Source organism: Cheilinus undulatus, linkage group 20 (assembly GCF_018320785.1).
Source record: "Cheilinus undulatus linkage group 20, ASM1832078v1, whole genome shotgun sequence".
In the NCBI taxonomy this organism is placed as follows: Eukaryota; Metazoa; Chordata; class Actinopteri; order Labriformes; family Labridae; genus Cheilinus; species Cheilinus undulatus.
Window position 1 is genome coordinate 3,754,502 of NC_054884.1, and position 14,902 is coordinate 3,769,403.

The following is a 14,902-nucleotide window of genomic DNA, read 5'->3' on the forward strand; positions in this document are numbered from 1 at the left end:
GTCTGAGAGAGTCAAAGAGAGAGAAAGAGGGAAAGAGGGATGGAGTAAGGCTAGAAGGAAGCGATGAAAGATTAAGCTGGTTTATGTTCCTAGGATTTTGTCTTTCCAGTGATTCTGAGTCCACTTCTTTGGAACACTTTTGGACAGTTAAAGACGTTTAACACCAGTGAGCTGTCTCTGTCTACACCAGGGATGTCAGACTCAATCACAGCAGGGGCCGGATTCTGAATTAGGGTCTAACCTGAGGGCCTAACTGAGTCAAAACTTCCCATAAACTGTCATCCTACTCTTCCCCGCTGACAAATTATAGGAAAACAACAGATCATTGATGATAAATGATTTTGAGAGCTAAAAAAAGTAAAAAAATAAAGTTAACATTTTTAAAGGACTAAATAAAATTCAAAATCACAAATTTAAAAGCAGCACAATTTGAGATACAATTTAAAATTCATCAATTTAAAAGGTCAAAATATGAGATAATATTCATAATTTGGAGTTTAAAATGTCAAAATATCAGATAAAATTATATAATCATTAGTTTAAAAAGCCAAAATTTAAGATACAAATAAAAAATTATCAGTTTAAAAGGTCCAAATAAGAGATAATATTCACAATTTTAAGTTTAAAATGTCAAAATATGAGATAATATTCATAATTTTAAGTTTGAAAAGTCAAAATATTAGATAAAATTATAAAATCGTAGTTTAAAAGGTCAAAATTGGGATAATAGTCACAATTTTAAGTTTAAAATTCAAAATATCAATTAAAATATATAATCATTAAATTAAAAGGTCAAAATTTGAGATAAATTGAAAACAATGAGTTTTTAAAGGAGAGATAAAAAAATTTAACAATTTGAATTGAAAAGGTCAATATTTGGGATTAAAAGTTATATTTAGGAGTTGAAAAGATCAATATTTGAGATAAAAAAATCTAAAGAGTTTAGAAGGTGAAAATATGAGTTACAATTAAAAAATACTGAGTTTTTAATGTCAAAATATGAGATAATATTCATAATTTTAAGTTTAAAATTTTAAAATATTAGATAAAATTAAATAATCATTTGTTTAAAAGGTCAAAATATGAGACACAATTAAAAGTCATTAGTTTAAAAGGCCAAAACACAAGATTAAATTCAAAACAATGAGCTTAAGGGTCAAAAGAAGAGATAAAAAATTTAACAATTTGAATTTAAAAGGTCAATATTTGGGATTAAAAAGTTATATTTAGGAGTTGAAAAGGTAAAGATATGAGGAAAAAATTCTAAATCAAGAGTTTAGAAGGTGAAAATATGAGATAAAATTTTAATGTCAAAATATGAGATAAAAATGTAAGATTTGAAATCAAAATGAAATCACAGTTAAAAAATAATGAGTTTAAAAGATCAAATTATGAGATAAAATTCAAAACAATGATTAAAGGCTCAAAAGAAGAGAAAAAAATAACAATTTGAATTGGAAAGGTCAATATTTGAGATTAAAATTTAGGAGTTGAAAATGTCGAAAATATGACTTAAAAATTAAAATTGTGGCTATAAATGGTCAAAATATGAGATAAAAGTCAAAACTATGGCTTGAAAAGATCAAATTATGATATAAAAAGTCAAAACCATAACTTTAAGTCATTATTTTGAAATGCAAATGAGAAAAAATGAAATGAAAACCCTTTTTTCCCCACATTCCTGACTTTTTTCAGTTTATTTTAACTCTTTACTCTTTTTAATTTTTATGACTTAACAAGGATATTTTCAAGCATCAAGGTTAAGTTTACATTTTTATACTGGATGAAATCTGCAGACCTCATACTGGTTGGCCGGGTATAACTGTACCATGGGCCGGATTTGGGCCCCGGGCCTTGAGTTTGACACCCCTGGTCTACACCAAAACTTTAACTTCCTTTCTGAGTCAACCCTGAATCTAGCCAGTTCCTGACACTACACAGCACTGTGAGTAAAAAAACTACAGTTTCTTGCCAAAAAACCAACCCAAGAAAAAAAGGGAGACAAACTCTCCAGCAAAATCTCCAAAAAGGGAACTTGGAGTTTCGTGTGCTTTGAAGACAAGAAGAGTCTCTTGAGATAAAAAAGTGTACATGTGGCGAATGTGCAGGGATCTGGGAGAGTCTTGACTTTTTACATCCCTTGAAGAAGCCTCCTGGAAAAGGAAAATCTGTTTCCATCTGTATTTCTCAAGAGTTCAACGGAAACATTCATATCTCTGAGTAAAATCATCATCAGCCACAAGGAGATTCATGTCAGCTTAAGGAAATCAACAGTGTCCACTGCTCCTTGTTTGTATGAAAAAAGAAAGTTCGTTTGGGTGAAGTGGGTAAAAAAGTACGCCCACGACATGTTCCAAAAGTCTGATTCTAGCAGGTGCTAGTGCTCCCGTCTTTTAGCATAAGGAGGCAGTGGAAAGACTAAAAAACAAACCAAGCAGTTTGTCACCAAATCCTATACAGCCGGAGGGGAGGGAAACAGGCAGGGAGAAGCTATCTCTTTCAAATCAGCAGAAGTGATATTAGATCTAAGCTACAGGACAACGAGGGGGAACTCTACTCCTGCCCCTGCGGCTGTACTAAACCACATGCAGAAGAGGGGAAGGGAGAGGGGTTGTCTTTTTTTTTGGTTTAGGGTGAATGAAAGATCAACAACTCCCTCTCCCTCTAGCTCTGTTCACTACCATGCAAGCCCCGTCTGTCGGCACTCACTGGTCATGCTCAAAGGGGCCATCCCAAGCACCGCGTCTGCGGTAGACCAAGCAAGGTAAGGGAGAAGGGGAATGAAAGGGGCTAACACCAGCAGTCAGCTGTCCTCGCTCTGAAAACCGGCCGATTGTGGAAGCTTTTTTCAACACCCAACGTGATCAAAATGATGCCGGCGTCGATGAAGAGCCTCCACAGTCTGCAGCAGAGTTTGCAGAGTCGGAACGGCTCACCGCTGCACTGCAACAAAAACCCCGCTGGAGGGCCTACGAGGAAAGGATGGTCGACGAAGAGGGAGGGTTCTACCGCAGAGTAGCAACTGTAGTTGGTATCAGCTCACTTATTGCTTTTTCTCAGAACTCGGCCAAACCAAATCAAAAAAAAAAAAAAGCAAACAGAAAAAAAAAGGCTCAGGCTCAAATCAAGCAGGACTCAGAAAGATGTGGAAAGACTACCGACCAGCCAGCTCCTTCTCCTTACTCCTTCTCTTTTTCTCCATGCGTTTCAGTCTCTTCTCCTCCCTGCGCTTTGCTTCCTCCGCCTCCTGGTGGCGCCGACACTTGTGGAAGTTCTCCACCACGACACCGACGAACATGTTGAGCACGAAGAAGGCCACGATCAGCAGGAAGGAGATGAAGTAGAGCAGCATCCATGGGTTGTAGTTCATTATTGGCTGAAACAAACAGGATCAGAGCGTTAGCAGTGTTTTTACATCATTCTGGATGGCCTTTAATTATTGCAATAATAAAAATAACTATGATTACCTGTTGATCAACTCCTACAGCATCCAGACCGTCATACATAATATCAACCCAGCCATCTTTGGATGCCAGAACAAACAGAGACATCAGGGCCTGAAGAGGAGGAGAAAAAGGATGGGAAATATTACAAACTGGACTAAGGCATTACTATTACAAGAAAAGCTTGAATTCCCAGTGTTTGTGAAGCATCACCTGTCCCAGGTTGTCAAAGTTGTATTTGTGTCTGACCCATTTATGGTTGGCCTGAAGGCAGTCCGACTTGTTGGTTATATTCCTCACATCTTCTCCTTGACAAACGAAGAACTTCCCTTTGAAGAGCTGCAGAGAAAATCACAGACTTTAAATGTACAGTAGGTGATGCAAAAAACAAATGTGCACAATGTGAGGAAAGTTTTACAGAAAAATGAAGGAATCAGTCGGCCGACTACAAGATAGGTGTTTCAAATATGAACTTTTAAGATTGCAATGACTCAGAACTGTTTTTGTACATTATAGCTGCATATTTAGGAATCAATTATTTGTTTCCAAACAAATTTAAAGTCCATACAACAAAAGGAAATACTTACCAGTGTTTCGACTAAGCAGTCACATGCAAAGAGATTTATTTCATGAACTTGACCTTTAGATTTATTCTTTTAATGAGCGCTGCACTGCTGCTCCAGTGTGGTCTGAAACCATGACTTTATTACTATTTGCACAGGATTAGTATTACCTCTGGACCTCTGATAATTTGTAAATTACCCTCTGACATCAGTGATTGGTGCGGTGGATTCACACTGGATTAGTGAAATAGTCACAGACGTTTCTGCAGGAAAGCATCAGGGTGCTAACCTGGCACACCTCCCACAGACGTGTTTGGGAAAGGGCAGAGTCTTTGAGAATAAACTCACAGGGTGATTGGATGAACATTCTGTCTGTCATATCTTTACAGGCCAATCAGAGCAACAAAACACGTGACGTAGCTGCTACCAAGGAGTAAACTCCATAGAGAGCTGCATAACATGAACCATGGCGACTGTAGACATGTCAGTACTCTACTTTTGTTTTTTTGAAAAGGAAACAACTCACTGCTGTTCTTTGTTCTTCTTTTAACAAAGAAATGTTGTCAAGTTCTGATAAAACTGGCACTTTAGCAGATCCATGCTACTCTCTCCCACCATAACTGCACCGGCCTCTTCTCGCTACTTGGTTACGTCACGACTCCACGGCACCTGAAAGTACTGCCCCTGGTTGCTGATTGGTCCTGTCACTTTCTAACCGGGCCCAAACAGTTCAGATAAGAGCTTTGCAAGATGGATTCGCAAGTGAGAAACACAAAAACAGGTGAATCCATCCATCCACTGAACTGAAATTCTTACTTACACACATGGTTGATTTGCTCAGGATTAAAAACACAGATGTTCTCTAAATACAAATTAACAGAGACCCAAGGTAATATTAATCCCATGCGAATAGGGCATTCGGTAAGAGGCAGCTTCAAAGTGCTTATTCTGTGAAAATACAGTTAATATCCCAGCTACATTTAATAAACATGTAGGACTGCATGTACACACGAAGTCCAGGGATACTCATTATTATACAGACATTTGAAAGGACAGTAAAGCATGAGATCAATTGTGATTAAAATGCATTAGTGCACCACCTGCAGACCTTTCTTAATCGCTATTAACTCAATTCACCTTGACCCCCCTTATGATTTTTTCTCTTATGTGTTAATGTCTATATTTGTATGAAAAGGCGTGTGTCTTGGTTGTGATTTAACATTTTAGTTTCTCTCACCTGCACTCCCAGGATGCCAAAGATGATGAAGAAGGCGCAGCAGATGACCACGATGTTACCGATGGGCTTCAGCGATGACATGAGGGTCTCCACGACCAGCTTCAGTCCCGGGGCTCTGCTTATCACCCTGGAAGCCAGCATACAGTACAACAGGATATCAGTGTCGTGTCAGGTTGTGTTTGAGTGCTGGTGCAGAGAACCCTCGGGTCAATTACAGCAGCGCTCACACCAGATGGAGCAGAAACGCCTGCAGCACTGCAACCCGCAACCCCAATACACCCTCAGGCCCTAACACACATACACCTTCTTTTCTCTGATTACCTCTGATTTACAACAAAAACCTAACACACACCTTTTTCTGCTTTATTTCCTACGTGTGGTCAAGTAAACAGACACGTCTAATTAAGGCAATAAAGTGACGAGGATGTTTAATTAGTGCTAGCATGGCGCTCAGCGCCGCACTGCAGCTGAGCTTCTGCTGAGAGTAAAACAGACACACATAGTTCATAAACACACACACACACTCTCTATACGCAGATGCACACACAGATGAGACACACAGTCAAGGCTCATCTCTATGCCATGATATCTAAGGCTAAGATGACCATCTGCCCTGCTCTGTCTTTGAGCTTTTTTCTAAGGAGACACCTGAGTGAAGGAATAGTCGATAGCACATTAACAGGAAACACGAGATAATAAAAGGGCAGGGCCGACCAAGGCTGCTGATCAATAGGCCTGATCAGAGAAAAACGAGCTGATGGCTACACCTCATTACTCCGCAGCTCACTGCCTCTCTAGAAACCAGACTAGGATGCAGTACCACGGACGAGCTAAGGAGGGCGCTGTTGTTTAGGAGCTGCTCATGCATGTGTGTTCTTTGAGATCAATGCAGTAACACTGGGAAGACAACATGAATTCCTCAACAAAGGCCCAGATCAGGACGGTAGTTAAGAGATAAATTAAGAGAATAATTAATGTGGTAAACAAACATTAACATTTTTATGTGGTGTTTTAACCTTTGATGAGTTATTCATTTCAACATCCTCTGCTCTGGATCTACTGGAAAATGAAAAAGTAGCTTAATAGCAGAAAGAGTTTCTAATCAGACTGTTAATGAGGAAGAGGTTTCGTTTGGATTCTGCAGCCTGAACAAAGACAGAGTGATAAAAACAAATAATGCAATATTTCGTTTGATTTTTTAGCTGAATGGTGATGAACGCTATCTGCTTTTGGATGCACAAGCTAAATAAATAATAACAATAATAATTTAGAAAAAGTCCCTCATATACGATAAATGCCATATACCACACAGGCTCTTTTATTAACAGCCAGCTGCACAATAACAACATGAACAGGTGCATCTAAAATACATAGAATATCATGAAAAATCCTGTGATTCAATCCAAGAAATTTCATCTCATACTCAGAGAAACACTCCAAGACTTTCTTCATGATTACAGCTCACAAAAATCCACTCTCAAAATATTAGAATATCACGAATATCAGTCTATAAAAAAGGATTTATAATGCAGAGATGCTGACCTTCTGGAAATGTATTCTCATTTATGCACTCAGTAATTGGTTGGAGCTCCTTTTGCAGAAATTCCTGCTTCTATTCCACATGTCATGGAGCCGATCAGTCCGTGGTCCTGCTGGGGTTTTAGGAAGCCCAGGTTGCTCCGATTGCTTGCTTGCAGTTGTTGCCACCAAGGTTGAAACAACCAGCTATTAGGATTAGGAGGGGATGGCTTTTTCACATTGGGTCTTGTAGGTTTGGAGGGCTTCTTCCTTGCATAAATGAATTCATCATTTAAAAAGAGGCAATTTGTTTTTGCTAGGCTCATTTTTCACTAACACTAAAATTTGTTTGAAACATCTAATGCCAGCCGTAAACCAGAGGACTTCACTAAAACTCTTAAAAGGCTCTAAACAGACTGACAACTGAGACCCTCTCACGTCTAAAGACCATCTGTCAGCAAGCCGTTGAGTTTTTAGTCTCTGACTGAGATTTTGAAAAGACTGTGGGTCACTAACTACAATACGATTCATTCTGAGATTATTTCCCATCATGCAACTAGTGGAAATGCACAACAACAATTTCTGAGCAGAGAACAAGATGTAGAAGGAGATGGAGATCATATTTGAGTCTTTTATAATCAGATGTTTTAAAATCATTTACATCGAGCAGAAACGAAAGGAAAGTTAAAGACAGAAGCAACTTTTTATGTTAGTGCAACAACTGAGGAACTATCAGAAACACTTGAAACGTGAATCGTCTCACAATGCAAACACAGTGATTGGGCTTTTATTTTGAAAATCCTTGTGGTTGTTTACCCTACCTGTCATGACAGCCTGGAATGAGATCTGACTTCATCTCTTCAGCTCTGAGCGGACATGCAGCGGCTCTAGAAGGAGCTACGCTTACGTTCATATATATTGGAGAATGCAGTGAATTAATGTCGTGATTTTGAATTTGACCTCATATTTTGGCCTTTAAAACTCATGATTTTGAATTTTACCTTATATTTTGAGCTTTAAAACTCATGATTTTGAGTTTTATCTCATATTTTGGCCTTTAAAACTCATGATTTTGAATTTTACCTTATATTTTGGCCTGTAAAACTCATGATTTTGAATATTATGTCATATTTTGGCCTGAAAAAATCATGATTTTGAATTTTATGTCATATTTTGGCCTTTAAAACTCATGATTTTGAATTTTACCTCATATTTTGGCCTTTAAAACTCATGATTTTGAATTTTACCTCATATTTTGAGCTTTAAAACTCATGATTTTGAATTTTACCTTACATTTTGGCCTGTAAAACTCATGATTTTGAATTTTACCTCATATTTTGAGCTTCAAAACTCATGATTTTGAATTTTACCTTACATTTTGGCCTGTAAAACTCATGATTTTGAATTTTACCTCATATTTTGGCCTTTAAAACTCACGATTTTGAATTTTACCTCATATTTTGAGCTTCAAAACTCAGGATTTTGAATTTTATGTCATATTTTTGAGCTTTAAAATTCATGATTTTGAACTGTATATCATATTTTGATCTTCTAAACTCACAACTTTTAATTTCATATTCTCATATTTCTCCTTTTAAATTTCCAATTTAGTCTCATATTTTGATCTTTTACATTCATGATTTTGACTTTAAGTCTCATATTTCTGCCTTACATATTATTTTTTCTATTCTATTTTTCTTTTTATTTTGTGTTTTTTTGACTTTTTGAACTAATACGTTTGCCTTTTTACTTCAGATTTTGAGCCTTTAAACTTTTCATTTTTACTTTTTTATGTTGATGTTTGTGGTGTTTATCATCAGAGCTAAGTTGTTTTTGACTTCCCATAATTTATTGTGAAAATGAGGCTGACAGTTTTTGGTTAAATGTTGACCCTGTTCGGCCCTCAGGTTAGACCTAAATCCAGATTGTGGCCCCTGCTATTGAGTTTGACACCCCTGGATTAAACAATTCAAAGAGGCTGAATCTTCCACGGTGATTTCCAGGTCGATATCAGACTCAGTCATGGTAGATGCTGCTCTGACTCCATGTACTGATATCCCACTGCACCTCATCATGAAATCTAATAAGTTTATTTGACATAAAAACAAACAAACATGAGGAGGAGCTAGGAGGAGAAAAGTTAGGACAGGTTTTATCCAATCTGCCTCCCTGCATAATTCCATACAGCATGCCCTCATTCTGTGGGCTATACAAAGGAGCAGGAAGTAGTCTGCTCTGAGACATCACACCTGCACATGCACCACCTGTCTCTCTCATCTAGCACATTCCTTACACTTGGGAAAGAGAACAACAAGTTAAGCAGTAATGAAGCGATGCAGAGAGGAGAAATAGGTAAATGATGCAGGATGAAAGGAATAAAAACAAGGCTGTGGCTTTCTGTTTTTACTTTTATGTGTAATTTTCCTTCTTTTTCAGCCTGGCTTTGTCCTCAGCTGTCAGATTTCACTTCCTGTCGGTGCACTGAGAGCTAAATGAGTGGAATGCTGTTTTAAATTGAAGCCATTGAATTGTAGTATCGCACAAATATAATCCAAATGTTTTGAAGAATGGTAATTATGGGATAATTTAATTGGCTGTCACAAACAAGGCATGGGGGAAATAAAAATGTAAACACAAGTGTTTAGGCACATAAACAACCCAATGGAAGCCTGGGTGTAATTACATCATCGTGGAGTGACAGATGAGCTCACAGACTGAGCTGACAGGGACAACAGCACGGGGGATTTATCAATAAACAAAGCTGCTGGCCGCCGTGACCTCACAAACACCACAGCGCTGTTTAAATCAGCCTACCTTAGTCTGGGAGGGTACCATAAATGAACACGCTGCAGTGGAAGCTGAATTGTTGATAAGGCGTGGGTGCTATTAGGTGACATTAAAGTGCCACACGCTGACACAGGGTCTATACCTCTGGGCCACGCCTGAGGCCAGCCCTCAGCCCAGGATGTGGGCTTGATGAATGGCTGCAGAGGTGTGTGTGAGTCCATCATTCTGTCTCGCGCACAGACAAACACACCCCTGTTGACCATCGTCTCTGGTGCATGCTAATCCCATCATTAATATCTCTAATGAGAGCAAACAACAGGCGCTTGCAGAAGAAACACATTCAGACTCCAGAGTCACCTGCCCGGGACGGCAATATTCAGACAGACACATGGAGAGACGCGTGAGAATCTGATGATGGTGCTGCTGACTGTGTGAACTCCACATGCCAGAGGGGAAACAGAGACAAGCTGATATAACAAGCTGATAATGAAACTAACACAGAAACTTTATGGGTTATAAAGGTGTGCCAGCCGTGTGGTATGCTGGATAAGACTGACGCCTACTTTTAGGAGGGCTATACCAAACAGGGGACACCACAGACGTGAGGACAGTACTGACTTTAGGTAACTCAACGTCACCACTCACGCCGCTGTAGTTAAGCACAGTAAACTGGTTAAACGTGCTCTTTCCTCTGAGTTTGATGGCTGTAATAACTGCAACATGCAGCGAGTTTGTTCACTCTGCACAGCGTTTCTGTGGGCCTGTCTGGCACTTTAACACACGCCGCGCAGGGGCGTAACTAGGAATTTTGGGCGCCCAGAAAGAATATCACACAGAGCCCCACTCTACTGGCTAGCCAAAGAACAAATGTTGCATCATTTTTTAAAAATATATATGCTTTTTAAATGTATTTTTGAAGCGTAATTTCTCCATTTATGAGCAATATTTTTACTGTGGTCAAATTAAATGTACTTACATTATTTAGCAGCGCTTGACTATACCATTTGGACATTTTTAAGGGAGGAGTTGAGGCCCCCCCCCCCCGTATTTATTTTACCCTACTTGATACAAATTTCAGTCTGTTGACCCATTCATTTTGTTGCTTTTGTTGAATAATAACACTAATTACTCAGAAAAAAGAGAGAAAAACATACTTTTAATTGTAGGCTCCTCAAAGGCCCCTCCCTACTGTGGGCCCAGGTAATCAGTACCCTTTTTCCCCCCTGTGCAATGCCCCTGACGCCGCGGGCTGCATTTGTGTCGGTTTGTCCTGAGCCCAGCGCTGCTGCGACCCATCTTATACCAGCTGAAACAGCTGTTTAAACGTGTGCTTCAGCTCACGACTTTCTTGTTCTAAGTCCATATCAAGTCAAAGAAGCAGTCTGTGGGGTTAAATGAGGTCAGAGAGGAAGCAGTAACTCTATCAAGCTCTTCACAATAAAAGCCTGTAGTTGTTATTTTTCTCAAATGCTTTTATTATGAACGTCCACATCAGAATATATATATATTCTGTAATTTATATATATATATATATCTATAGATATATATATATATCTATATATATATCTATAGATATATATATATAGGAGCAGAAGGAGGATTGTAACGTGAATTAAACATCAAATGTGTCATTTCTTTTAAATTTTACAACACTGTGATATAACACCGTCACCATGAAGGGTAATGATAAATACCATGGTATGATATTTAGGCCACGCTGCCCAGGCCTTCCACACAGCCACTTTTGTTGCAGCAGCAGTTCCACAGAAAAGAGATAAGACACCAAAATGATCAAATGTAACTTCAGAAGAAAAACAAACTTGGAGAAGTTCCCAGTCCTCTGCTGGACGTCCTAGCATGTGAAACAACAAAAACCTCAAAGAGAATGCTGGGTGAACATGAAAAAGGCGCTTCTGTGGCTGCAACAAAGCTGGCATTGTTTGTTGACATGTCTGTTCTTTGGGCTGAAGTTGTTTTCATGTTTGCTGTCATTTTAGTCAGCTTTTAAAGGACAGTCTGGGGTTGGTGATGCCTGCACTGGATGCTCTGGTAATCAAAGGTAAAAACCTTTATCTCGAGAACAAGTGTACCTTTATGTGGGTATTTAGTGGTACTGTTGATCAGTCAGGGTCCAAATCTCAGCATTTGATTCCAAAATGTTTAAATTCTACATTCTGTGTTACAAAAAGAACAAAAACAAAGAAAACATAGTGGGCTATCTCTGCAGGTTGATGTATTTGGAGCCTGCAGTCGCGACAGTTACCGCCCACTTTTAGCATGACTGTGACCTCACTAGTTACAGACAACAGCAGGAGTCTGTGGATCACTCCACCAATCAGACATCGCTGTAAGCTTGATACCATACCAGCTTGTGTCTTCTGTTTCTCTTTATAAAAAGTGTTCGGTTAAAAAGAAACCACTCTAAATTCACTATTAGAAGCAGAAGTTTTGCAGGAAAGGTGGGCTAAACCAATCAGACCATAGGGTTATGGTAATAGTGCTGGCATACAAGATCGTGAAGGAACCATGTTTATCTTAAAATGAAGTCGATAATATATAAACTTCTACATGAACATTATTTCCCCATTTAAACTCTGCTTTGTAAAAAAGATAAAAATACTAACTTCACTAATAGCAGCAGTAACAGGACTTTAAAGAGGGCTCAACCAGTCAGAGATGTAGTTGTAAAACTAGGATTGTGGGTAATGTAGTGCTCTTGCCTAGATCAGTCAGCAAGCCCGTGGTTAGTCTACATTGAATGGTTATCACATCACAGCTCATAATCAAAACAGAAGCAGCACAGACTGAATGGCGTGGCTGATAATGGTACAGCTGGAAGGGGGGTGGGGGTCTATCCTCGCTCCGAGCCCGGTCCATTACGGTCTAAAGGTGAATTTCCAGGGTAGATGCTGAATCCTAAGCTGAAACTCTGCTTCTGATTAATGTTATATACAGTCACCAACTGATCAGCACGATTTTTTATTAAATTGGTCAAAACAAATAAAACCATTTCTGAGAATCTAGCTCACAGGGGAGTTTACAAAGAAGTACACAAGGGATAAAAGTTCTTATTATAGTTTTTTAATTACTGTCCACTCTGTGAATAAGCAGACCATCCAAGAAGCTGATTTTTGAGAAACTGTTTACATTCATGTTTTAAAAGCTACAAACAGTTAGCAGCATCTTAGCATGTGATGCTGTAGAGAACCAAAACAGTCCCATGACACTGATGAGACCAGTTTAGCAGTCTTTATTTTAGACTGGAGTCATTTAGTGACTACAATTTCCTGCAGACTGGAGCAGTGAAGAGGAGCTTTTAGAGTCTTAATGGAGCGCTAAAGGCCAGTTCAGACTTGCAAATTCAGCCAGGTTTTAGATCGACTGTATTGTTGCAGATAATCGTCAACCCTTGGAGCCAATCATGAACATGGGGAACTAAAAACATCCTCTGGCGTGAAACAATGAATGACGCATCTAAGGGTGGGCTTACACCTACCAACTTTCCCTCAAATGTCAAAGTCGCAGATAAAACTCCAAAGCCGGAAAAAAATCATGGGAATCTTGCTAAAGTTGCAGACAAAACTCCAAAGTCAGAGTAAAATCATGGGAGTCTTGCTAAAGTTGCAGACAAAACTCCAAAGTCAGAGTAAAATCATGGGAGTCTTGCTAAAGTTGCAGACAAAACTCTAAAGTCAGAGTAAAATCATGGGAGTCTTGCTAAAGTTGCAGACAAAACTCCAAAGTCAGAGTAAAATCATGGGAGTCTTGCTAAAGTTGCAGACAAAACTCCAAAGTCAGAGTAAAATCAGGGGAGTCTTGCTAAAGTTGCAGACAAAACTCCAAAGTCAGAGTAAAATCATGGGAGTCTTGCTAAAGTTGCAGACAAAACTCCAAAGTCAGAGTAAAATCATGGGAGTCTTGCTAAAGCTGCAGACAAAACTCCAAAGTCAGAGTAAAATCATGGGAGTCTTGCTAAAGCTGCAGACAAAACTCCAAAGTCAGAGTAAAATCATGGGAGTCTTGCTAAAGTTGCAGACAAAACTCTAAAGTCAGAGTAAAATCATGGGAGTCTTGCTAAAGTTGCAGACAAAACTCCAAAGTCAGAGTAAAATCAGGGGAGTCTTGCAAAAGTTGCAGACAAAACTCCAAAGTCAGAGTAAAATCAGGGGAGTCTTGCAAAAGTTGCAGACAAAACTCCAAAGTCAGAGTAAAATCAGGGGAGTCTTGCTAAAGTTGCAGACAAAACTCTAAAGTCAGAGTAAAATCATGGGAGTCTTGCTAAAGTTGCAGACAAAACTCTAAAGTCAGAGTAAAATCATGGGAGTCTTGCTAAAGTTGCAGACAAAACTCTAAAGTCAGAGTAAAATCATGGGAGTCTTGCTAAAGTTGCAGACAAAACTCTAAAGTCAGAGTAAAATCATGGGAGTCTTGCTAAAGTTGCAGACAAAACTCTAAAGTCAGAGTAAAATCATGGGAGTCTTGCTAAAGTTGCAGACAAAACTCTAAAGTCAGAGTAAAATCATGGGAGTCTTGCTAAAGTTGCAGACAAAACTCCAAAGTCAGAGTAAAATCAGGGGAGTCTTGCTAAAGTTGCAGACAAAACTCCAAAGTCAGAGTAAAATCATGGGAGTCTTGCTAAAGTTGCAGACAAAACTCCAAAGTCAGAGTAAAATCAGGGGAGTCTTGCTAAAGTCCCAGCTCTCTCCCGTTGTCTCAGTTGTTAGGTGTAAGATGTTTATAAGACTCGATTTTAGTCGTTTTCAGGCGGTCTTTCCTCAGTCTTGGCATTACAATAATATCAAACATGTTAATAATATCATACTGTATGTCTTAAATCTGGTCATATGCCAATTGTTTTCTCAGTGACGTGACCATCGTCCACAACCAATGGGAGCCGCTGTTGATTGTAATCACATTAATTCATTTTGTTCCTCAAAACATAAATGTGAGCATAGATCAGTCTAGAGCCGCTGAATGTCCGCTCAGAACTCAAGAGATTGAAAAACATTTCCGCTCTGAGCTGCAGTCAGATCTCATTCCAGGCTGACATGACATGAACGGTAAACCACCACTGGGATTTTCAAAGTAAAAGCCTGATCAGTTTGTTTCTGTGGTGAGACGACTCTCATTTTCATTCGGTACTTTTATTCTGAAGTGTTTCCGTGATAAATCCTTGGTTGTTGCAGTAACATGCAAAGTTGCTTAGGTGTTTAACTTTCCTTTCACATCTTCTCGATGTAAATGTTTTAAAAGCATCAGATTATTAGAGATGTTAACTCAAATGTGATCTCCACCTCCTTCTACATCTTGTTCTCTGCTCAAAAGTTGTTGTTAAATTTCCACCAGAAGCATGA

The 14,902-nt window shown here is 38.9% G+C and overlaps 1 protein-coding gene across 4 annotated transcripts in view; it reads right to left on the bottom strand.

The window, feature by feature from the left end:
* Positions 1 to 14,902, bottom strand: part of cacna1g (calcium channel, voltage-dependent, T type, alpha 1G subunit) — a 451,566-nt gene that overhangs the window by 68,956 nt on the left and 367,708 nt on the right. For all 4 annotated transcript variants that reach the window (XM_041814821.1, XM_041814822.1, XM_041814823.1 and 1 more), the window contains exons 23-26: positions 5,244 to 5,370; positions 3,657 to 3,782; positions 3,468 to 3,557; positions 3,184 to 3,376 (exon numbers count right to left, since the gene is read on the bottom strand). In XM_041814821.1, coding sequence (XP_041670755.1) covers positions 3,184 to 3,376; positions 3,468 to 3,557; positions 3,657 to 3,782; positions 5,244 to 5,370 — 536 coding nt within the window. The remainder of the gene's footprint in view (positions 1 to 3,183; positions 3,377 to 3,467; positions 3,558 to 3,656; positions 3,783 to 5,243; positions 5,371 to 14,902) is intronic.